We start from the raw sequence: 25,946 nt of genomic DNA on the forward strand, positions 1-25,946 counted from the left end.
AAGTACTTGTGTTAATTAATACTTTCTCCAAAACATCAGGATTAACCTTAAACCTGCAGAAATGTGAACTAATGGCGATTCATGACTCTGATCTGACGGAAGCTTATAGTATTCCCATTAAATCCTCAGTTAAATATCTTGGAATTTTAATTACTAAAGATGCTAAACTCAGTGAAACTGTTAACATAGAGAATAAAATACAGAATTGCAAATCTCAGTTAAAGGGACTGTGGTATATGTTTTCCAAGCACATGATACCATTTTATACCACAATCAAGGACCTATGTTACCTTCAGTTGTTATAAAAATGCTGGAGATATCAAATATGACTTTAAAAATGATTTCATGATTTAACACCCTGACATTGGGCCTGTGTCTCTTTAAATAGATGGCTCCAAAGAGATCTGACCGTGTTTGGGAGAACCTATTTAAATAAAATGGAGTCGCTGTCACAGTGCATATACCCAGCTTATTCTATGGCCATACCTAACAAATACATTACAGCTATAAATCAGTTTAACTTTAATTTCATCTGGAAAAATCGAGTCCACTACTTAAAGAAAGCAAATATGGTTAAGGACTTTAAAGAAGGAGGTTTAGAAGCTATTCAGTTTGATTGTTTAAATGAGGTCTTAAAGGTAAATTGGTTTAAATCTTTTTAACGAATGGAAATAGTATCTGGTATTGTCTCCCCAAAGGTTTGTTTAAAAAAATTGGATGCATAGATTTTGTTCTTAGATGTGACTTTGGTGTGGACAGACTTCCTATGAAGTTATCTGCCTATCACAAGCAGGTATTGTTGTGTTGGAAACTTATGTACACACACAACTTCACTCCTTACCAACCTGCCATCTGGAATAACAGATATGTGTTACACAGGAGTAAGTCTTGTATTTGGATCACTGGATGGAAAAAGGTATTTGGTCCATAAGACATTTTCATAAGACCATAACCAGTCTCCACTGTCTATAAGACAGTGGAGATTGTCTTTTGACAAATTTTGCTTATTGTATAATTTGGATTGCTCACGCACTCAGTTGAACACAGTAATAAACTCTATTCAAACTGCAGTCAAATATCTGGTTCAAAATATAAACATTCAATTAGCTAACCTTCAGTTACCTGCACTTCAACTGTTTGGGGTTAACCTTTTGGACAAAAGTAATTCCAACAAACGGATGCATCAGCATCTAACTAATTTTATATTTCCTGTCCGACCAAATAAAAACTCCATTTTAAATTTGTTTTTTGATTCAGAGGTTAATAAGTGGAGAACTGCTTACCTTAAATACCCTCTAATTTCTAAAGCTAAAGAAGTTAAATTTAAAATTCTCAATAACATTTTTCCATCCAGGGAATTATTAAGACAAAGATTCAACTTTGATACCAACAGCTGGACCTTTTGTGACAACGACATTGAAACAACAGATCATCTCTTTTTCTATTGTGTGCAAACTGGAACATTTTGGAGAAACTTTCAGGACTGGATCTCAACAAAACTTTCCCTACATCATCCCTTAAAAAGAGAGGATATAATATTTGGAAAAACCCACAGAGACAGAAGAACCGACCTCATTCTTAACAACCTGCTGATCCTTTGACGTTTCAGCCTTTAAAAACCTTCGAATAGACAATCACTTCAGAACCTTGAAACTGATGAAAAACAAGCATGGAATACAGCTGAGAACTAATGCCACTTTGTCTTTTTCTGTTTGTTTTTGTCGTTCTGCTATCCCTCTGTTTGATGTCTGACAAATTTTATTTATTTATATTTTTATTTTACTCTTTTATTGTTGTCTTATAATTATATGTGTGCCTTAAGACTGTAAGACTTGATTTCTTCATGTATGTACATGCCACGTGAACTTGTACAATTGTTCAAAGTGTTTAATAATAATAATAAAAAAAACAGGTCCTTCTCGGTGTGTCGCATGTGATAACGTCAGCTTCTTCTTCTTGGATTTTTGCTGGGATCTGTTTTTATTTTTATTATTTTAATCAAAAATATTGAAACGTTTACAGAACCGTTTGGCATGCAATCCCAAAAGAAAAGCCATCCTCATTCTTCTTAAATTTATTTGGAGTAAATCATTGACATTATACTCAAAAATAGTAGGTAAATTGTAAATAACAGCTTTTAAATCAAGCTAACAACAACCACAACAAAAACCCTCCGGGGTTACATTTTACTGAGTTATTTTTAAATACCGAATTAAAGTCTCATGACTGATACATCTGACATTTATTTGTAGTAAATTCTTGATATTTAACTCAAACTAGTACGTAAATTGTAAATAAAGGTTTTAAAAAAAAAGCTTAAAAAACAAAGTTCTATCATCAGCGATAAGCTGTTGTGGTCAGCGATACGAATGGTAGTGTTGAGAAAACAAGATATAGTTACTACCCGTTACTCGTTATCACGTCTCCCCAGGTCCGTTGATGCTGTGTGTAAAAGTGAAACCATAAAGACAACAATCACTGTTCAACTTCACAATCAACCAGAATTTTATTCAAACAATCAAGTGCATAAAATCACACCAGCAGCTCAACATAATCATCAGAAACCAAAGCCACAAGAAGAAAGGAGAGCGCAGTGCCAGAAGAGGTCTTGTGCGCAATTCTGTTCCCCTGTGAAAATCTGTTCCCCCTGTGTCGGGAGCGCGCATTACAGCCGGAGAGGCGGATCTGACCATTTTCACGGCGCTTCTGATCGATTTCTCGGTAAAAAAAAAAAAAAAAAACAACTCAGTTAATCATGTCAAGCTTGTAACATTTAGTTTAATCGGCAGCTATTGTTTACAAAATTGTAAAAATAATTAAATAAACGAGGTCTTTTTACGCTGTTTTGTGTTATTTTAAATACCAAGAGAATCGGTCTTTTTCCAACTTTTGTCACTTACTTGAGTTAAACTTAAATTTTTAACCATACCTTGTGATTTGCAAACATTTCTGGATGTCTTGTTTTGATTCCCCCAGTGGATTCAAGAACAAAGACTTTTTCTCTTGTGGGTAGATCACCTAGAAAGTGTGCATTCGACAGTTTTCATGTGGTTTTTGTCTATGCGATAAGTATGATATAGATTGTTTTTAGAGTTTAAAAACATTTATTACCACTAAAGTCCAGTGGTGGTGATGATTGTTGATTCCCAGAATGGTTCCCTCTTCATAACTTTGTCAAATAAAGAGGAAATGCTACCAAACTTACAGGATTTATTGTTGATGATAAGAGGAATAAACACAGTTAAAGACTTGTTGGTGAATTAACTTGTTCCTGTGTTTTGGAGGGGGAACGGATTATTTTAGGTGGCTAAAATATATGGTTCCCCCCTTATAACTTTGGCAAATAATGATCAAATGTTACCAAATTCACAGGATTTATTGTTGATGATAAGAGGAATAAACAGAGTTAAAGACTTGTTGGTAAATTAATTTGTTCCCATTTTATGGAGGGGGAACAGATTATTTTAGGGTACTAAAATATATGGTTCCCCCCTCATAACTTTGGCAAATAATGAGCAAATGTTACCAAATTCACAGGATTTATTGTTGATGATAAGAGGAATAAACAGAGTTAAAGATTTGTTGCTGAATTAATTTGTTCCCATGTTATGGAGGGGGAACAGATTATTTCAGGCAGCTGAAATATCCATTCTCTCCTCTCCTCCCCCCATAACGTTTGGGAATAAAGAGCAACTGTTGCCAAATTCTCAAAAATTGTTATGTGTGATAGCCTGTAGTATACTAGAAATTTCCTTAATACAGTAATCTGTCATATTTTACATTAGAACGGGATTTACCAGAAAGTCTACACTCTCGTCTTTTCAGAAAGTCTTAATTTTTGTGCCATGCTTTCAGCCATCCTCTTATATCAGCAATGAAAAATTATAAATACACACTACGTGTTGAAAAACTGTGTTTTGGTGACTGACTTTTATTTCTGTCAGGTGTAAGTGACAAAAGTTGGAAAAAGACCGATTCTCTTGGCATTTAAAATAACACAAAACAGTGTAAAAAGACCCCGTTTATTTAATTATTTTTACAATTTTGTAAACAATAGCTGCCGATTAAACTAAATGCTACAAGCTTGACATGATTAACTGAGTTGTTTTTACCGAGAAATCGATCAGAAGCGCCGTGAAAATGGTCAGATCCGCCTCTCCGGCTGTAATGCGCGCTCCCGACACAGGGGGCACAGATTTTCACAGGGGAACAGAATTGCTCACAAGAGATCTACCGCTACTAGATTTCCAGCGGCTTCATATTTAGACTTTGTATTTATGCAGTTGCAAAAAGAAATAATGTATCGGAAATAATTGGGGACATTAATCAATGCTGAAAACTCCCTGTTTGCAGCGACTTCTTTAACTTCTGGGTGGCAGAGGGACAATTCTGGAACAGAACCAGCAAATGTCGACCCAATCTGATGTTTAATTTCAAAGTAAAAGGTTATTAAAAGAGCACATTTTTACTCTTTCCCCCTAAGTTACCGTGCTTATTGCTGAAAAACTCTGTTTCCAGTGACTTCTCTCACTTCTGGGTGGCAGAGGGACACCTCTAGAACACAGCCAGAAAAAGTAATCCACATCTGATGTTTAATTTCAAAATAAAAGCCTTTTAAAAAAACACATTTAAAATTTTAGTTTTACCAAAGTTGACATGCACATTGCTGAAAAACTCTGTTTCCAGTGACTTCTGTCACTTCTGGATGGCAGAGGAACACCTCTAGAACACAACCAGTACATGTCAACCCGATCTGATGTTTCATTTCAAAATAAAAGCACTGCAACTTAGGAGGGAAAAATAAAAACGTCTCATTTTAATAGGCTTTTATTTTGACATTATACAGTACATCAGATCGGGTTGGCATTTGCTGGTTTTGTTCTAGAGTTGTCCCTCTGCCACCCAGAAGTTAGAGAAGTCGCCGCAAACAGAAAGTTTTCAGCATTGCTTAATGTCCCCTATTATTTTCGATACGTTATTTCTGTTTGCAACTGCATAAAAGCAAAGTCTAAACATGAAGCCCCTGGAAATCTACTTGCAGTAGGTCAAACATGAACCGAATGTGAGCTTTTAATCTGAAAGGAGCTGGTAAATTGGGGAACCGTAACGTCTTGTGCCGTGTAGTACGTGAAAATCGAGTGCGGGCTGGCTTTACTGTCATTTTCGAAGAGGCGGCTAGCTTTACCGCAGTCACAAACTGCACATGTCATTCATTGTTTAATTTACGAAGCTGAAGGCAGTAGCAGCAGCAAACAAAAGCTCCTACGGCTAACTCTGTCCTCTTCCTCTGTTTGGCCCTCCCCATCTTCGTTACCTCTTCTGATTTCTATATTTAGATCAATTTCAAAGTGCTCCAGTTCAAATTAAAAAGGCTTAATAACGTTACTCATCCCTGTTTAGGCTGGAGGAGCCAGGCAGTTGGACCGTTACACGTTATTTACCCTGAATGCATTGCAGCGTGAACAACATAGCAACATTCTTGTGAAAATATTTTATTAAAATTTATAAAAACTAAATAACCTACAGTATTATTACTGTATTGTTTTTACACCTAAAATAAATATTTCCCAAATAAGGTCTATTTTTATAACTAATCATGGTTTCCTCTAAGCCTCCATGGTAAGGTCTATTCAGGGGTCCTGGAGAGGAGGGTCCATCGGACAGTCGAATCTCGGATTCAGAAAGAGCAGTGTGGTTTTCGTCTTCTTCGTGGAACACTGGACCAACTCTACACCATCAGCAGATTCCTGGAGGGTGCATGAGAGTTCGCCCATCCAGTCTACATGTGTTTTGTGGACTTGGAGAAGGTGTTCGACTGTGTCTCTCGGTGAATCCTGTGAGGTTACTCCAGGAGTATGGGGAATTGGGCCCTTTGAGACGGGCTGTTAGGCCCTGTATGATCAGTGTCAGAAACTGGTCCGCATTGCCAAAAACATGCCTTCAGTCAGGCTCGTTTCCAGTGAGAGTTTTCTCTGCCAAAGCTTCCCTTTGTCAGTGATTCTGTTCATTACTTTGATGGACAAAATTTCTAGGACCAGCCAAGGTGTTTATTTTGGTGGCCTTTGGATCATGTATCTGCTTTTTGCAGATTATGTTGCTGGCTTCATCAGACCGTGACCTAACTCGAGCTGCAAACTCGAGCAGTTTGCAGCCGAGTGTGAAGAGGCTGGGATGAGGTTCAGTGTCTCCACATCAGAGGCCATGATCTTGAGCCAGAAAAGGGTAGAGTGCTTTCTTCAGGTTAGGGAGGATGTCCTGCCCCAAGTGGAGGATTTTAAGTGACTCGGGATCTTGTTCAAGAATGAGGGAAAAATGGAGAGGGAGATTGATAAATGGATTGACACAGCATCTGCAGTGAAGTGGGCACTGTACCAGTCTGTCATGATGAAGAGAGAGCTGAGTTAAAAAGCAAAGCTCTTGATTTACCCGTCGATCTACATTCCTACCCTAATCTACCCTAATTTAGCCATGAGCTTTGGGTCTTGACCGAAAGAACGAGGTCACGAATACAAGTGGCAGAAATGAGTTTTCTCAGTAGGCTCTCCCTTAGAGATAGGGTGAGAAGCTCAGTCATCCGGGAGGGACTCAAAGTAGAGCCGCTGCTCCTTCACATCGAGAGGAGCCAGTTGAGGTGGCTTGGGCATCTGGTCAGGATGCCTCCTGGACACCTAACTGGAGAGGTGTTCCGGGCACGTCCCACCGGGAGGAGACTTAGGGGAAGATCCAGGTGTAAGGAGGCCTACTTTTCTGGCTTGCAGTCAGTAGGACTTTGCAGACATGTTTTTTAAAATACGTTTTATGCATTAAAAATACAGTTATGATAAAAAAAACAATGTTTGTTCAAACATATATTCTGTGATTCATTTCAATTACATTACAACTGAAGATTTGTATTCATAATATTTTCAAGTCACTAATCTATACCAGAGCCAAACATACACTTTCTTTTGTGTTCTATACTCAAATTAACACTACTGAGCATCTGATTTTCAACAAAAAATGTTTTATATAGAATTGGATATAAAATTCAGCAAATGAGAGGTTAATGGTCCTTTACTACTAGCATATAAACAATAATCAAAGCCATTACAACATTCATATTTAAACCACATATATACTGTTGTCCATAAAAGAAAAATCTAACTCTGTTTATTTTATGAAGATCCCTTTTGCAGGAGAAGCATGTACTCCAGCCAGGTGTGCAGTCTTTGGTTATTTCACAAGCCATTATGACCTGTAAAATGATTTTCGCAACTATGAAGGTCCAGAGATTTTCAGAAGTAATTTTTTAAGTCATTGTCAAGGGTCAAACCTTTGTGATAAGTTTAAGTTGAGTCTTGCCCATTTCATCCCAACTCAAGTATCCACTATTTAAAGACGACTTCAATGTGACTCAAGCCTAAGTCAACTCTTGTTCTGATCTACTCTTTGGTCTTAATCTATAGAATAAGTCTCTGACTCAGGATCTTGCGGTTGATCTCAGCCAAGGCCACAGAAAAGACAAATGCCTTTTCATCAGAAAGACTGGCATATACGTCCACTTCCTTTTCTTGTTTTTCTGTGAATACAAAAAAACAACATATTAAAATATTTTTAATATATATGATTCTAAGATTTAAATCAACTCATGACAGCTATATAATTTTAGGGACAAATGCAGACTAGAAACAAGAAAAAAAAGGAAACTTTCTTAGATCAGTCAAATTCTAGGTCACTGGGGCCACCGCAGAAAAAGCAGTATTTTCACTTGACATACCATTTCATATATACATATACATATATATATATCAGTGTGACATGCGGTCAGGGGAGGCAGGTGAGGCAGCAGAGCCTCACCTGTCATCATGGAAAAATAATCTAAAATGATAAAATAATTTATATAGCTATTTTCACCCTGTGGTTTGAACTATGAAGTATTTATTTTTCATCCATCCATCCATCCATCCATCCATCCATTTTCTTACGCTTATCCAGGGTCGGGTTGCCGGAGTAGCAGATTCAGAAGGGAAGCTCAGACTTCTCCCTCTCCCCAGCCACCTGTTCCAGCTCCTCCGGGGGAATCCCAAGGTGTTCCCAGGCCAGCCAAGAGACATAGTCCCTTCAACGTGTCCTGGGTCTTCCCCGAGGCCTCCTCCCGGTGGGACATGCCCGGAACACCTCACCAGGGAAAAGTCCAGGAGGCATCCTGACCAGATGCCTGAGCCACCTCAACTGGCTCCTCTCGATGAGAAGGAGCAGCGGCTTTACTCTGAGTCCCTCCCGGATGACTGAGCTTCTCCCCCTGTCTCTAAGGGAGAGCCCAGACACCCTACGGAGAAAACCCATTTCGGCCGTTTGTATCCGCGATCTCGTTCTTGTGGTCATGACACAAAGCTCATGACCATAGATGAGGGTGGGACCGTAGATGGACTGGTAAATCGAGAGCTTCGCATTTTGGCTCAGCTCTCTCTTAACCACGACGGACCAGTACAGCGCCCGCTTGACGGTAGACGCTGCGCCAATCTGCCTGTCGATCTCCCGCTCCCTTCTTCCCTCATTCGTGAACAAGATCCCGAGATACTTGAACTCCTCCACTTGGGGCAGGACACCCCCATGACCCGACCCGGAGAAGGCATTCTACCCTTTTCTGGCTCAAGACCATGGCCTCGGATTTGGAGGCACTGATCCTCATCCCGGCCGCTTCACACTCAGCTGCGAACCGCTCCAGCAAGAGCTGCAGCCAATAGGACCACATCATCCGCAAAAGGCAGAGATGTGATCCTAAGGCCACCAAAACGGATCCCCTCAACACCTTGGCTGGTCCTAGAAATTCTGTCCATAAAAACAATGAACAGAATAGGTGACAAAGGGCAGCCTTGGTGGAGTCCAACTCTCACCGGAAACAAGCCCGACTTACTGCCGGCAATGCGGATCAGACTCTGACACTGGTTATACAGGGCCCTGGCAGCCCGTATCAAAGGACCCGGTACCCCATACTCCCGGAGAACCCCCAAAGGGCTCCCGGAGGGACACAGTCGAATGCCTTCTCCAAGTCCAAAAAAACACATGTAGACTGGTTGGGCGAACTCCCACGCACCCTCCAGGACCGTGCTGAGGGTGTAGAGCTGGTCCAGTGTTCCATGACCAGGACAAAAACCACACTGCTCTTCCTGAATCCGAGGTTTGACTATCCGACAGACCCTCCTCGCCAAGAACCCTGAATAGACCTTGCCAGGGAGGCTTAAGAGTGTGACTACCCTATAATTGGAGCACACCCTCCAATCCCCCTTTTTGAACAGGGGGACCACCACACCAGTCTACCAATCCAGGGGAACTGCCCCCGATGTCCATGAGATATTGCAGAGTCGCGTCAGCCAACACAACCCTACAACATCCAGAGCCATAAGGAACTCCGGGCGGATCTCATCCACCCCCGGGGCCCTGCCACCGAGGAGCTTTTTAACCACCTCGGTGACCTCGTCCCCAGGCTCAGCTTCCTCAATGGAAGGCATGTTGGTGGGATTGAGGAGGTCTTCGAAGTATTCTGCCCACCGGCCCACAACGTCCCGAGTTGAAGTCAGCAGCACACCATCCCCACTATAAACAGTGTTGGTGCTGTACTGCTTTCGCCCCCCCCACCCCCCCGAGACTCCGGATGGTGGACCAGAGGCCTGATAGGACTCCTTCTTCAGCCTGACAGCATACCTCATACAGCAACCGAGGATTGGACCGCCAGGGCCCCCTCCCTCGGCCACCACCCATCTCACATTGCACCCGACCCCTTTGGCCCCTCTCATAGGTGGTGGGCCGATGGGAGGGGGACCCACATTTCCTCTTCGGGCTGAGCCCGGCCGGGCTCCATGGGTAAAAGCCCAGCTACCAGGCGCTCGCCATCGTGCCCCCCCTCCAGGCCTAGCTCCAGAGTGGGGCCCCGGTGACCCGCGTCTGGGCGAGGGAACACGAAGTCCATTGTTTTTGTTCATCATCGGGGTCTTCGGGCGGCGCCTTGTCTTGTCCCTCACCTAGTACCTGTCTGCTTTGGGTGACCCTACCAGGGGCATAACGCCCCACACAGCATAGCACTAGGATCATTGGGGCACTCAAACTCCTAAACCATGATAGGGTGGCAGCCCAGGGAGAGGGCTGCCACCCTATTTTTCAGTTTGATTATTTTTTTCTTCAAAATCGCAGAATTTTCACAATTTTCCATTCAAATGCTTGAAATCGCAGCTGGTGAGGCAGCAGCAAGTTGAGCCTCACCTTGGATTGCACAACCTCTCACTAACTGCACTGGCTGCCATTCTATGGGAGCATGCTCCTCCTGTCTATACGTCACCAGTAAAATGGTTTAAAAACATTTAATATATGAACTGATTTTCCATAATTTAGCTTATGTATATAATGTACATTGTTTTTTTGTCACCAATTGTATGTGTAACATGATTCGTGTGTTGAGGAGCGATCATAAACGGCAGAGAACAGATTTGAGGAGAGGCAGGCAGTTCTCTTGCCTCATGGCAGGGGGCGATCAAGATCCCAGACATTGTGACTCCACCAGTGCAGAGTAAGAGACAGTAACAGCGAGCTAGACATTCAGTAAAGTCAAGTGGTTTTCTCCTCTTACCACAGCAATCACTTATTAATAATCACAAAATAAACATTAAGCCTAAAACCATAGTACCGCAACAGACTGAATGTTCTGCTTTTTGTGTGGGAAATATTTGACTAGTTTTTTTTTTGTGTGTGATGTTGTCAGTTGCTATGGCAACGAGCCTGCTCGTAGCTGCGCTGATACAGAGTGAGAAAGAAGTGGTTTTGAGTTGTACTTCCATGGTTTTTCTCTTTGCTGTGGAGCACAACACAAAATTAATATCCATGTCCAAGTTTGATTGAGTTAACGGAATTATTCTATGGCAGAAGCACGGCTGTGCATGGCATGTTAATGAATAGTCTTTTTGCCCTCCAGGGTTGTCTGCATGCGTGAAATTTCCTTATGTAAACAATAACATGCAAAGATATATATATATATATATATATATATATATATATATATATATATATATATATATATATATATATAGTACAGACCAAAACTTTGGACACACCTTCTAATTCAATGGGTTTTCTTTATTTTCATGACTATTTATAAGGCAAGAAATCCCACTTATTAACCTGACAGGGCACACCTATGAAGTGAAAACCATTTCAGGTGACTACCTCTTGAAGCTCATCAAGAAAATGCAGAGTGTGTGCAAAGCAGTAATCACAGCAAAAGGTTGCTACTTTGAAGAAACTAGAATATAAGGGGTATTTTCAGTTGTTTTACACTTTTTTATTTAGTGCATATTTCCACATGTGTTATTCATAGTTTTGATGCCTTCAGTGTGAATCTACAATGTCAATAGTCATGAAAATAAAGGAAACTCATTGAATTAAAAGGTGTGTCCAAACTTTTGGTCTGTACTGTATATATATATATATATATATATATATATATATATATATATACAGGTATATGTCAGCTTCTTTGTCAGCTTTAAAATGTAAATCTAAACTCTTTCTCCTATTTGTGTGGTGTTTGAATATTTTAGGTTGTTTGAACCTGACATTCACGTTGAGTCCAATGGAGCCAAGAGAGCAGTATGGCGTTTGTAGTTAAGGCCTACATTGGAGCCACCTGCAAGAGCATCTTCCAGATTGTGCAGTTTGTGTGAATGGCGGTGCGCGTGATCAGCTCCCAGTTACAAAAATCCAGAGATGGCGGTGCACAAATCACTGCGTATCCGCTTCAACACGCGCTGCTGCATACCTTGTTCAATACGTCAACAATAAACCTAGCTTCAGCAGTTGCTAGCTGCTCCAGGCTCTCAGCTGAAATTGATCAAAAATAATCTGATCGGTATCCGTGGTGCTGAAGTGCTTTGAACTTGTGTTGTTTCATCATTAGTGACCACTAGTGATGTGCGGTGAGGTTTTTAGCTGGTGAGTCACTGACTTAAGCATAATCAGTTTTACAATTATAGACCCCCTGCATGTTATTGTTTACATATGGAAATTTCGCGCAAGCGGACAATACTGGAGGGCAAAAAGACTATTCCTTTACATGCCATCCATAGCTGCGCTGCCGCAGTAGAATAATTCCATTAACTCAATAAAACTTGGAAATGTAGATATTATTAATTTCGTGCTGTGCTCCACAGCAAAGGGAAAAACCATTGAAGTACAACTCAAAACCACTTCTTTCTCGCGCTCTGTATTGGCCAAGCTACACACATAGCAACTGACAACAGCACTTTCCTTGTCAAGTTTTCTGTTTTGGACGAGAAACTGCCGATTTCTCGTCGTTCTCCTGTATTATTTTCCCTTAAATATCCCGGATTGTGCCGCCTGCTCTCACGTTAGTTTTCTCACAGGTCTTACCAAATTCCCTGGTCTTATTACGTTACTCTATGTTCACATGCCATCACCACAGCAGTGAAACATTCGTTTCATTAGTCCAAATAATGTCCAATAAACATTAGACATTTTGTTGCAACAATATTGCAACATTTAAAAACAGTTTGGTTTGCAACACCAAAACTTTTCACAACACAAACAAGTGACTCCTATTAGCCCAATTTGGGCCAAACATAAAATTCAAAATGAATTCAATAATTCTTGAAACTTTACAATATTCACTATGTATTCATAGACCTCTGCTTATTAATAAGTCTTGTTAAAATGTGCTAACTGAGTCAATTTTGGATATGTCACTCAAACTCTGGACCCAAAACTTTTGAGTTTTTTCTAATAAAAACTATTGCTTGTCTGGATAGATGTTAATTGCAAGGATTTACCCTTCTCTTCTTCCTGTTTCTTCAGGCCCACAGTCTTTGGTCGACCACGGCCTCTACGGATGGTATCTGACTGACTGTTGGCTCGGGATCTTCTGTGGTTTTCCGAGTCACTGGTTAGAGGAGAGCCAATCCTCTCTCTGCGAATGCGCTCTGTTCTTCTGCGCTTGAAGTCCAGTTTGTCTGAAACAAAAACACATGACCAGTAAGGATGCACAAAAAGTGTAATTTTATATTTTAATAGGACATTATATTTTTAAAAACTTGAAGAGACATAAATGAATGCTTTTCACTTTGAAGTGATGTATTTATTAAAGGTGTGCCAATCGATCAGCCACCGATCATAATTGGCCAATTTCCGTGAAAAAGTGTATGATTGGTGATCGCCGATCACGGTCTTGTGTTGCTGATAACACAAACCAGTCACCTGTATCTCACTTCGCAGCCTACATGTGGAGCTGATGTCCTTTTTTCTTCACAAGCGGGCAGCAACAAATCCTAAGCAATGTCGTGTGGAACTTCAACACTGAGAGTAAATGGGGAAGTTTGCGTGTTGCGACGGAAAATGACCTCGTCAAAATGAATCAACACAACGAGTCTAATATAACATTTAAAAAACAAACCCTTGACGGAGTTTGGCTACATCGAGGCTCACTGAAAGAAAAAAAAAGCCATCCAGAGAGATCAGACTGCATTAAAAGGAGCACACACCTACCAACACTCACTCGGAGGAGCAAATAACCCAAAAAATAATTTAAGTAAACAAACTAGCAGTGGAAGACGCTGCTTCTGCTCTTGATGTTGAACCAACGCTACGCTCTTGAGTAGTAATATTTTACAGACGGAGTGCCGTTTCTGCTCTACCCGGCAGTGAACATCTGCTTAAAGCTGCAACATACAATTTAAACAAACATAAGATTTTACATATGTATTAAAACTTTCACTACGCCCTAACACGAGGAAGATAATCTCTGGAAAAATAAATAAATAAATCGATCTCCTCTTCCTCCTCCCAGCATTCTGCAGAATTCTGCAGAATGCTGGGAGGAGGCAGAGTTCAGTCAGAAACAACCAATCAGAGTCAGCATTAATCAGCTAGCAATGCTCTCAGGAAGTTTTGATTTAGTAACTCAGGATTGTTTATTTTGATGCAGCCTGCATTTAACTTTGAATGAATGTTTCCTTTTTTCTTGACATTATTTAATATAGGCAGATTTATTTGACTCGTGTATAATAGCATACTGAGAGCCTTACTGTTAAATATTGTTTTACTAATTGCAGGTTTTTCAATTGGCCTTTTGACAGAGTAGCTGCTGTATTGTGCCTGAAAGTATTTTGCATGTTCATGTCTAAACTATGTTAATTTATTACCAGATCATTTTTAAATTTTTGTCAGAGGACATAGTAGCATTTATACCTAAAGTGAAAAATTAACAACCAATCCAGATGATCAGCAGTGATCGGCCCCTCATGGGTGATCGGAATCAGAATCAGCAGCAAAAATCTTTTTTTTTTGTCATTTTTATTCGCTTTTTGATCCACAAGTACAGCAAACATTCATTACACACTGGAAACCAACATTAGATATCTGTTTCAAACGAATTTCATCATAAGCATAACATCCCAGATGACATAGCAAGATCACTAGGCTATCTGTGGATTGTTGTTGGGTCTAGGAGATGCCGCAAACAGAGGAGAAGGAGGAAGCAGAAACAGCGCTGCAGGTTCGGTGTTATGTTAAGGCTGAGAAAACAACCAAACAAGCCAACTCTACCGATTCCTGTATCTTTCTAATGTCAGATTTCTGGTGCATAAAATGGATGATTTGGAACTACAACTCACTGGAAATCGCAATGTTCGGGACTGTTAGGGATAGATTTTTATTATCTCTGAGACATGGCTAACTGCTGTGCCACATTTTCTGGCTTTAATCTCCTTTTACATGTGTACAGTGACAAATTCTAAATTCTAATTCTACAAGATATGTCATTTTCAAATAGATAAATTTGGGGTTTTTTGCAAATATTCACTCATTTAGATTTTGATGCCTGCTACACATTTTAATGACGTTTGGACAAGGCTTTGTTTACCATCGTGTTACATCACCTTTTCTTTTAACAAGACCCAAAAGCTGTGTTGAAACTGAGGATGCTATTGGTTGAAGCTTTGTAGAGGGAGTTCTTTCACATTCTTGCTTGCATTCAGTTGCTCAACATTCCAGATTCTCTGTTGCTGTATTTTGTGCATTATAATGCAAAACACATTTTCAATGGTAGTTAATTTACATCTTTTTTTCTCAACAAGTTTCTTGCGACCCTGTTGACTATTTGCAGGGAAACATTTGATGCTTCTATGATCACACCTCAATACCTTAGCAATTTCAGTCTAGTACCGGCACTCTTACTATGAAGCCACGCTGTCGTAACACGTGCAAAATGTGGCTTGGACTTGCTGGAATAAGCAAGTACGTCCCTGAAAAAAAGGTTGCTTGGATAGCAGTATATCTTTCTCCAAAACCTTTCAGTACTGGAGCAACAATGGTGCCTGCACAGATGTGCAAGTTACCCATGCTGTGGGCACTAAGACACCCCATCACAGATGATGGCCTGTGTTCCAGACAATCCTTTTCCTCTTTGAGCTGGAGGCCACATCGTCCATGATTTCCAAAAACAATTTGAAGTGTGAACTCATCAAACCCCAGGACACTTTTCAAGATGAGCTGATCAGCTCATCAGGCTAGCAGCATTTCTGTGTGTTGTTGATATATGACTTCCGCTTAGCGTATTAGAGTTTTAACTAGAATTTGTAGATGTAAAAACAAACTGTTCACTGACAATGATTTGCTGAAGTGTTCCTGAGCACATGTGGAAATATTCGTTACGGAATGATGTTGGGTGCTGTCTGAGGGATTGATTGTCGCAGGCACTCAATGTGGGCCTTGCTGCTTACTTGCAGAGATTTCTCCAGATGCTCTGAACCTTTTAATGATATTATAGACTGTAGATGATGACATCCCTAAATAAAAGTCTAAGCAGGAGGAATGTATAAGATGTTTTAATGCTGGCAAAGATGTTGTGGCCTCATTCCCCATGAGGTCGATTGTAGCGAATGCAATTTCTAGTAAGCCCATTCGAGCTGGTGCATTACATATGTTACAGGCAAACAATAGGGATTGGATTAAATTAAATCCATTCACTTACAACTTAAATCAATCAATCAAATTTTATTTGTATAGCACATTTCAGCAGCAAGGCATTTCAAAGTGCTTTACATCATATCAAACACAGAAACACAATGCAACATAGAATCAACAATCAAAACACGACATTAAGTCAGGTTCCATCAATAAATTTGTAATTGATTATGTTTCAAATACAATCCTAAACATGTGGGTTTTTAGTCGAGTTTGCATCCATAAAAGGTTTACCGGTTACACTCCGACTGTGTTATATGGAACAAAATATCTATTGCTATTTTTATTCCCACTCACGCTCACAATCACACAGTTTAAAACGATGTAGACAGCATTTTAATGGGCTTCTGGCACAAGGCTCCGTACACCTCTTTCACAGAATTTTGAGCTGGGACTCCGCCGTCTCTCACGGATTTTTGTGCAATTTCAACATAGAATCAACAATCAAACCATGACATTAAGTCAGGTTCCATCATTAAATGTGTAATTGATTATGTTTCAAATACAATCCTAAACAGGTGGGATTTTTGTCTAGATTTAAAGGAAGTCAGTGTTTCAGCTGTTTTACAGTTTTCTGGAAGTTTGTTCCAAATTTGTGGTGCATAGATGCTGAAAGCTGCTTCTCCTCATTTGGTTCTGGTTCTGGGGATGCAGAGCAGAACCAGAACCAGAACCGGAAGACCTGAGAGGTCTGGAAGGTTGATACAACAACAGCAGATCTTTAATGTATTGTGGTGCTAAGCCGTTCAGTGATTTGTAAACTAACAACAGTATTTTAAAGTCTATTCTTTGAGCTACAAGGAGCCAGTGTGGGGACTTTAAAACTGGTGTTATGTGCTCTATCTTTCTGGTTTTAGTGAGAACTCAGCAGCGTTCTGGATCAGCTGCAGCTGTTTGATTGATTTGTTGGACAGACCTGTGAAGACGCTGTTGCAATAATCAATACGACTGAAGATGAACGAATGGATGAGTTTCTCTAGATCTGGCTGAGACATTAGTCCTTTAATCCTGGAAATGTTCTTAAGGTGACAGAAGGCCGACTTTTAAACAGAGTCCACGCTTCCAGATAACAATAATTTCTCAATAGTTGATTGTCCAGTCCCTCTGCATGATGAGCTATTTTTTTAACAAGCTCGCCTTTTATTTCAGACGGCACAAAATAAAGCTGTAGGTACCAACTGCTCAATGGCTACCCATCTTGTCCTCACTCCCCATGAGGTTGATTGCAGCCTCATGCCGAGTAAGGCTGCAATCACTCCCCATTCTGGGCATATCCAGCCTGGGCTACATATGCCCAGCACCACTTGTTTTAAATTCTTTCCACCAGTAAAAGTTTCTTTTGTGATACTGTGATGAACTCCATCTTCCACACTGAATTTAATTTGACCATAAAACCGAATACATTCTACAAGCTGCTTTATTCTTAGTAACTGGTCAAGTCAGCACAAGCTTCAATTCTGATTTACAGTAATACTCATCTATTAACTAAAGTTAGGTTGAAATAGACAGACAGGCTGCGTCGCTCTCAATCTGAATATCCAGCCACCAGCTTGAATACTTTATGCCATGCATTTGGTGAGGTGAACCTTACCTGTAATAGCTGGTGAAGGACATTCGCTGAGTTTTGCATTTAGAAGTTTTCTGCTGATAAATACATAACCACATGGACAGGACTTGCAGGCAACTGGAATCTGTAAAAGAAAATGCAGATTTTTATATAATGCTAATATTAAACGATGTTTTCATGACGGTCAAGAGGGATTGAAAATATATGCCACCAGCAAAACAGGTACACAATTTTTACTGTAATTTGCAAATACATTTGTCTTAGCAGCGAAAGAGCTGCGAAGGTCCAGTGTATCAATTTATTCATTTTCCTGAAAATGAATTGCCGTTTTAGAGGCCCACACATGTACAAAAACTCACCGAACTTTATACATGAGTGAAATTTACATACAGTATGTGTTGCGCAAAAGAATGCAGAATAAAAATAGGTCAACAGCACTGCCGGGGCAACTTTCAAAATCCTGTTTGGTACACCTCCCAAGACTTACCCCAAAAGTTTCAACAACAAACATGTAGTCAGCCATCTTGGATGGAATTTGTAATTTTGGTTTCAATTGATCTCTTTCAAATTAAGTCAGCATGACCTTAGGGGATGAAAATTTGCATAAATTGTGAATTTCTGAGCATTCTGAGCATTATAACTGAGCATGTTATAATACAATAAATGTCTTTATAAGTCCTACAAAGAAAATCACAAAGGTACAAAACCTTTGATTCATTCTTTTCAGGTCCCTAAGAAAATATCAGTGGTCAAATTTTGACATCACACTAGACCACTCTGAGAGTAGGAAAAGTCTATGTTTGACCAAATATTAAACAGTTGCATGAACAAATATTTAAACAAATATTTTTGCAGCATTTGCATAAATATTCCTAGATCACTAGAGCTTAGAGTGAGGCTAAGCTCACTCTAATAATAGTGAGCCCTATTGCTATTACTAAAAATAGTAATAGCAGTTGGGTTTAGCCTTATTGCTAGAAGCATTAAAACAATCAGCACCAAACCATATTTTCACCTAGGATTATGAAATTTGGTAAACATGTAACTTCTTAAGACTTACAAAAAAGTCTCTTGGAACTCTGGCCCTATCCCAGAGGAAGTTGGCCAATTTTGGATGAAAACCACCTTTTGTCTCTTTTCAACACATTTGAGTATACTCCTTCTAGAGTTTTCCAATTAGAGACTTCTAAATGAGTCGTATTGTTTTGAAATATTGGCAATCAAGAGTCAATATATTTTGTGGTTTCAAAGCATGTGGGTGTGGTCAAGCCTCAAAATCTGACTTTCTCGAGACCACAGGATCACATTAACTCTTTATTGTTCACTCTTTGGTTGGAGCCAGTAGTTGGTAAGTTTCTAAAACCTTTATCATTGATTCTCATTCTCTGATGGCATAACCCAGTGTGACAATCTGCCAAATACTAAATGTTCACTGTTGATAAAACTGTACAGTCACAAAAGAGAAAAGAAGAATTGCAACACTTTGGGACCTGCATTTCTGCTGTTCTACTAATGACACTGTGCACATATAAATAAAATCCATTTTCTGAAGTAACATTTTTTTAAATGCAACTGAAATGCGTCATTATTTGGACTGTTGCCAACCAGAAGGCTATGAACAATAGAAAAACGTGTCACTCACTGTATATAAAAGCATAGCATGCATCTCACCAACATCTGGACAAGTAAGGAAACCCAAAGGGGTGAGGATCCAGATTTCTCTCCAACAGACAACTTAATTAAATTGCATTTAAATCTCTTATAACTGTAAACATCAGACAACCTACCAAGATTTATCAATTTCGAAAATTATACAATAATTATCCAGAGGAAATGTTCTATTTTTTTCTTTCACCCCAGGATTGGTGAACTTGCTTTTGGCTGAGAAAGAAATCAGAACTAGATATTCTGTTGTACACAAACTGACCTGTTGGTCACATTCAGGACAGGATTTAGTTGCCATTTTAACCTTCTTTGTTTTGTGGGCCGACATGGTCCTTCAGTTCCGCAAAGACACGAAGAGCCGAAGTCAGACCTCTCTGAGTCGCGTGGACCGGTACCGGATCAGACCTGATGATCCTGCAGTAACACTCAGCCATACAGTTGAAAAATATTATCTTAGACTGAGGTTTCGTCTGCTTCCAGGACCATGGTCAATTTCCTTTTCTTATTCTGGCGTCTTAATACAAATGTGATACCAACTATAATGTGCAGTAGTGCCACCTGCTGGACTACAAGGGGGACCGAAACTTATCAGGAAGCAATTGATTTTTCCCCTTCTAATCTTATGTTTTTCAAAAATTGTATACGTTTTATTTCAGTTATAGCAATTGCCGACCTGTTCAATGCTTTTTAAGCTCCGTCTTTTCTAGTTAATATCCATGAAACAAAATAAATGGAAGCAGAATGCAGTGATCATACAAGCTTACATTGTTTTCCAGTTACTTTAAGCGTCTTGACCTGTGCCTGATAGTTTTTATAAGTGTAGTAATACTTTCATTTTTTCTTGTTTTTATTCCACAATATTCTCACCAAATGTTTTGAACATAATTGTTACTTTGCATTCAGCCTTATTCAATGATAGTTTCATGGCAAGAATCTCTGCAAAATCATGACATTTTATTTCTTCTTCATTCTCTTTTATTGCCAGCATGTTCAATAAAAGGTCACATCATTCAAGGAAATATAGACAAATAGTGGGTAAATCGACCATCTTGCTGAGCCTACTTGCCCATCACACTAGAGGACTAGTGGAACACCAACATTTGTCGCTGGTTACGCTTTGTTGAAGGCCAACTGGTGGTATAAGAAAACAAAGCAGGAAAAAGAAATCGATGGCAAATTATTTTTGATGTTTATTACAATAAAAAAGGTGTTCATGGTACAGGCATGAACATGATTAGCAACAATACAAAACCTTAGTTTTCAGAAAACAGACACGTTTCTGTTCTTAGCGGAAAGAAGGAGCATCTAAAGGTAATGTTATGTTACCTATGTTGTCTAAAGGTAAACAATGAAAGTGAACCGCATTTATCCTAGACATTATACACACAAAAGGGTGTGAAAACCTCACTCGAATGTAAATAGCTTTCCTCAGTTTTTGTCTCAAAGATGTAACTCATTGTCTGTGTGGCAAAGCACATGGAATGCATCTGCAGGGTAATTTTATTCTCACTGAAAAAGAAAAAGCTGGGTTGGATTGTGACAAAGTGGTTCAGTTTGTGTTCACCACTTGTTCCTTATTCTTATTTCTGATACATTTACTTTCTGTAGCTGGTCATAATGCTTAAATTTAAACATTAGTTTGCAACTTTGCTTCACTTACTATCCCGGGTTTGTTTGTGTTAGCATTATGTTGCAGTTTCCATCTATTTATATGTTTAGTTTAAAGCTACTACTTCTGGACTATTGGTTGAACTCATTTTTTTTTGTTTCAAAGTATATTCATGGTATTTGTGTTCCTTTTTACTTACCATTGTTGTCCCTTGTAGATCTGCAGGTCAGTAGTATGGGAGGGGCCGGCCCAGTATTTCCTGCTTAAATGGCTGGATGATGTCACTGATTACCTTGCTGGGTTATACCAATTAGAGGGTTTTCTTTATAGTATTGCTTTGTTTGTTTTTCTTTAAAGTAACTTTTGAGTTATCTTGTATTACAGGGTTTATTTTGCAGACTATTTCATTATGTAGATGAGTTTGTACATTAGATTAATAATATTATTCTTGTTTCTGTTTAGACTTTGTTTTTTGGGTTTTTTTTTTACCTGTTTAATTGTGGCTTGGTCCACTCATGTGCAGGTGTGTTGCCAATTGGCTATAAAAACAGTGTTTTTTGGAAGCTCAAGGAGAGAGGATGGTTGTCAGAAAGTTAAGAAGCAAATAAAATTAATTGGAATACTCTGGAACTGGTGGCTGGTGCTGTTTGTTTTTGTTCACCTTGTGGATCCTTGACCACACTATCTTACATGGATCAGCAGATTAACTCCAAACACGTCAGGTTTGATTATTTTTTTAAGATGATTAAGGTGTGCATGTGTGGCAACACTAGATGGAACTCAGGAATATTATGCAACTTCAGTTTTGGACCCAAAGAAATAAGTAGTTCAACAACACCACCCTGGGAATATTACCTTCTTTTAAAGGCACACAAGTTCAGATATGCAGGTAGTTGGACTTGGATTCTCAAAGCAATTTATTAAATTCTATTTTAAAATATTCTTAAAAACATCATTCTCTATAAAAGAAAGAAGAAAACCCACAGTAGCTGAGGTTACAAGTACAAGGGACCAATGGCAAGGAACTGCATCCACCACACACAGCAAAACAAAAAACCCTTTAAAACACCATGACGTCACACAGAAGAGGAAGACACCCTCACCACACCAGCACCACCACCGTGCCTCAACAACTGCAAACAGAAAATACAATTAATGCATGTTACAACCCTGCCTAAGATAACAGAAAAACAATGACAGCCCAAATAAGAATCAAAAGAGCTGTAAATGAAACAAGATACTAAAAAAAGAAATAGAAAATACAAGTTAAAATATCCAGACTAGGGGCCTCATTCATAAAGCGTGCCTGCGCACAAAAAAATGTGCGGCACCATAATTTACGCACAAGTCGGCATGTATAAAAATGAACTTTGCTCAAAGTTTGCGTAAATATACGCACACTTTTTCCATGGCGTGAAAATGTGTGCCATGCAAACTTTTTCTGTGGACAATATCAAACTACAAAGCGTCAAAACTCACCTAAATAGACTGAACTCTGACTGCATTCAATGTTATTTAGACCAGGAAATTTCAAACTCGATGTTTTCATGATTTTAATATTTTATTGCTTAAACGTAAAAAGATGAAAGTGAACCACATTTTTCCTCAGACAAAAACCTAACACGCACACAAAAGAAAATAAAAATAAAAAGATGTGAAAACCTCACTCTGTTGGGAATCGGGGTTTTGGGGGGTTTCCTTTTTGCTGCTGTTTCATTCCTTATCCACCAGATGGCGTCTACAGGCGGAGGTTTCTCTGGAGGGACGGGCCTTGGTTCAGCGCACCGGTGTTTAATCACCTCTTCAGTCATGGAGCTTAAGAGGAGCGGACTACCAGTACTTCGTCGCTTGAGTGTTAGCCTATATGGTACTCTAAGCCCCTAGAGAGCTACCTCCGAGCCTTTCCAGAAAGATCCTCTGAGTATCCCTCTCGTTGTTTTTCCTCCTACAGCTATTCCTTCGTGACGCCAAGCGGCCTCCTTGAAGAGTCCTTCCTGGTTTGACTCACCTCGAGACACCACCTACCCACGGGTTGCCCGAGCCCCGTTTCCATTCCGGATTATTCGGCGGATTGTGGATCCGCTCCTCGTCTGTCCTCCACCACAGAAAACACTGGCCCGCTCTCTGCCGCAGCCTCCTCCGATCCTCCTGGACGCCACTCGAACTTACTGTAAGCCAAGACCCGGTATCCAGCGGAGTGCCTCCAGGACTGTCATCATCATTTTCCCAAGTAAGATCGGCTACTACTCTCACAGCTCCCATTTCCGATTACCCCTGAACTTACCATTCCCTCTGCTACTTCTCAGTGTGCCGACCTCCCCCAGAAGCCCTCTCCTGACAGTTCGTCGTTCTATCCACCGAATCTGTGTTTACATTAATAAACTATATTTTGCTGATCTCTGTTCTCCAGTGGTGTTCTGCATGTGGTTAAGAAAATTAGACCTCACCATGACACACTCAAATGTAAATAGTACTTTTCCTCAGTTTTTATCTCAAATAATTGTTCTGTGCGCAAATTGGGATCCATAAAGGAAAGGTGTGCAGCTACGTGCGTGCGCACGGCTTTATGCATCCGGATTTTTGTGTGTGCCGCACTTTTCTAATTTTTTCCGTACGCCAAGTTTTAGTGTGAAAACTGCGCATTGTTTTATGCATGAGGCCCCAGGTGTGGCCCACTGGCCACTTAACAGCAGGAACACAACTTCAATTGAGGCGAGTGACCGTCACCATAGTCTGGATACAAGACAGGTGTGCGTGCAGAAATCCGGAAGACAAAAACCAGCAGCGGTACAGTTTCAAAAAACACTGCAATAAACTAGCGATGAAAATGAACGTTAATTACTTGCCTGCAAATCCACACTAACGCGCGCGCGCGTGCACGCACACTCGCAGGACAAGGAGGAGAGCAACGCAGTGGCGTTTACTTATGACCACACTATAATTTAGATTTTCTAACAAAAATAAGCTATAGTGCAACGAGTAGTGATGGGTCCGGCAACACCGATGCGTCGGCGCATGCATCAAGCCCATAGACCAAAACCCGTGTCTGTGCGTGTATTGATTTCAGCAAGTCACGTGACCGATACAGCAACTGTTTTGACATGACGCTGACGCTCCAAACTGTGTTTATAAGGAAGCGAATCTGTCAACAGGATGCATTTGCCAAAACGATTCTTTATCTTTTACTGTATGGCGTCAACTATGGAGCCTCAAGGCAAACGAAAGTTTTCCGCAGTGTGGGACGATTTTGATCTTACATCGGATCTTACATATGTTTGACAGAACTGTCTTATTTAAATAAATTCACCTCCCAATGCTGAGGCATTATAGGGCCACGCATCCGAATGAAGTCCCAGATACACCTAGGATAAATTCAGGTATACAGCCATTCTACAAATTGCTTAGTTGCTTTTTATAAATTATTTCATATAAATGTATTGTTTACCTATTTTTTTCTACAGCAGGAGAAGTTGTGTCAAAAAAACGGAACAGACTAAATTTAAAAATGTTGGAAAAATTAATTTTTTAAATGAAAATTTGTAAAAAAAAAATAATAATAATAAATAAATAAATAAATAAAACAGTCCACAAGTATCCTCATTCCAAACACGTTCACTTTCATTTTCATCACTTGGTACATGTTCACATTATTTATTGACTGTATCGAAGAATATCAAATATATTTTGAATTTAACTGAAGATATGAAATAATACAATATATAATATGCAATAAAATACAATGACTTAAATCTTATTGTATAGACTAGGTCATCAAATCAGTCTGTCAACTACGTTGCCTGTAGAGATTTTTAATGTCCAGCAGGTGTCAGTATTCAGTGACACAGTATCGACACAGTATCAATACAGTTTTGCTACGGGTCGAAACGATACATGACACCTCATTTACCCATCACTAGCAACGAGAGAGGACACCTACCACCAGGAAACCAAAGCAGCATGCACCACACTTTACGATCTGTCGCTGGTTTACAGCCAGAACCCACGGGACTCGAGCCACACAGTGGGAGCACGAGGTGGACATGTTTCCGATTGAATGCGACAGCTTCTTTTATTCCACGCCCACTTTACCAACCGGAACTTATCCCCTGGGGCCTCACGTATAAACCTGCGAACGCACAAAGCTGTGCGGCGCAATATTTCACGCACAAGCCGGCATGTATAAAAATGTACTTTGGGTCATAGTTTGCATAAATATACGCACACATTTTCCCTGGCGTGAAAATGTGCGGCAGCGAAGCAAATGTTTTCTGTTAACAACATCAAACTTCAAAGCATCAAAATAAATACACTGAAATCTGACTACATTCAGTTATTTAGACCAAGAAGCATCAAACCCGATGTTTTTTTCATGGTTTTAATATTAAACGATGAAACTGAACCGCATTTATCCTCAGACAATAACCTAACACGCACACAAAATAAAGAAAATAAAAATAAAAGGATGTGAAAACCTCGCTCCAATGTACTTTCCCTCAGTGTTTGTCTCATAAAGATGTAACTTTATGAGGCAAAATGCGTTGGTCTGTGCGCCAAAGTACCTGAAATGGATCTATGGGGAAATTTTATTCTGACTAAAATAGAAAACGAGGTTGGATCAGCAAATTAACTCCAAACAGGTCAGGTTTGATTATTTTTAAGGTGATTAAGGTGTGTATACAATCACATGTAGGCTATATAAGTAGCTGCGCAAAGGTGCGCCGTGTAATTGTGGAGCGCTTTGGCTCTGATGGAGAACATCGTCAATGGAAGGATTCAGAGGGAACGTGTGTACAGAGATCATATTGATCTGTTGGGAAATGTTGATGATGGTTTATTAGTGTTTAGATTAATCCAGACTGATCATCCTGAAGCTCTGAGCAAAACTTAAAGGAGGAGCCGTGCGGTACCGGTACCGGTCCAGCTGCAGTCATCCTTCAGTCGAGCCAGGCCCGCTTTATGAATGCGCCTTTATGGACATGAAGCATCTCTATTCTGTAAATGTACAACTTATGCACATTATTCCACTATTTAGAATAAATGTCCACCTTCCCACTCAAAGAGCTTTCTGACTCGCTACCTGTCTTTAAATCCTGACTGAAC

At 39.9% G+C, this 25,946-nt stretch overlaps 1 protein-coding gene and 1 long non-coding RNA gene across 2 annotated transcripts; one reads left to right on the plus strand and one right to left on the minus strand.

The window, feature by feature from the left end:
• Positions 1 to 5,476: 5,476 nt before the first annotated feature.
• On the minus strand, positions 5,477 to 20,865 carry c4h16orf87 (chromosome 4 C16orf87 homolog). The gene is made up of 4 exons (XM_032561395.1): positions 19,500 to 20,865; positions 17,597 to 17,696; positions 12,816 to 12,995; positions 5,477 to 7,558 (listed from the first exon to the last, which is right to left on the minus strand). Exons 1-4 carry the CDS (start codon positions 19,563 to 19,565, stop codon positions 7,440 to 7,442), a joined length of 465 nt encoding a protein of 154 aa, XP_032417286.1. The 5' UTR covers positions 19,566 to 20,865; the 3' UTR covers positions 5,477 to 7,439.
• A 574-nt stretch (positions 20,866 to 21,439) lies between these two features.
• On the plus strand, positions 21,440 to 23,242 carry LOC116719040 (uncharacterized). The gene is made up of 3 exons (XR_004339059.1): positions 21,440 to 22,713; positions 22,798 to 23,076; positions 23,153 to 23,242. It is a non-coding gene; the product is annotated as an uncharacterized LOC116719040 (long non-coding RNA).
• Positions 23,243 to 25,946: the final 2,704 nt, after the last annotated feature.

Source organism: Xiphophorus hellerii, chromosome 4 (genome assembly GCF_003331165.1).
Source record: "Xiphophorus hellerii strain 12219 chromosome 4, Xiphophorus_hellerii-4.1, whole genome shotgun sequence".
Lineage (NCBI taxonomy): Eukaryota > Metazoa > Chordata > Actinopteri > Cyprinodontiformes > Poeciliidae > Xiphophorus > Xiphophorus hellerii.

Bases quoted from the DNA above. Each gene is read 5' to 3' on its own strand.
- c4h16orf87 (XM_032561395.1), bottom strand. From the start codon at position 19,565: ATGTCGGCCCACAAAACAAAGAAGGTTAAAATGGCAACTAAATCCTGT. The intron at 17,697-19,499 runs GTCAGTTTGTGT...TTTCTTTTACAG, and splicing joins GTCCTGAATGTGACCAACAG to ATTCCAGTTGCCTGCAAGTC. The intron at 12,996-17,596 runs GTAAGGTTCACC...TTTTTGTTTCAG, and splicing joins TCCTTCACCAGCTATTACAG to ACAAACTGGACTTCAAGCGC.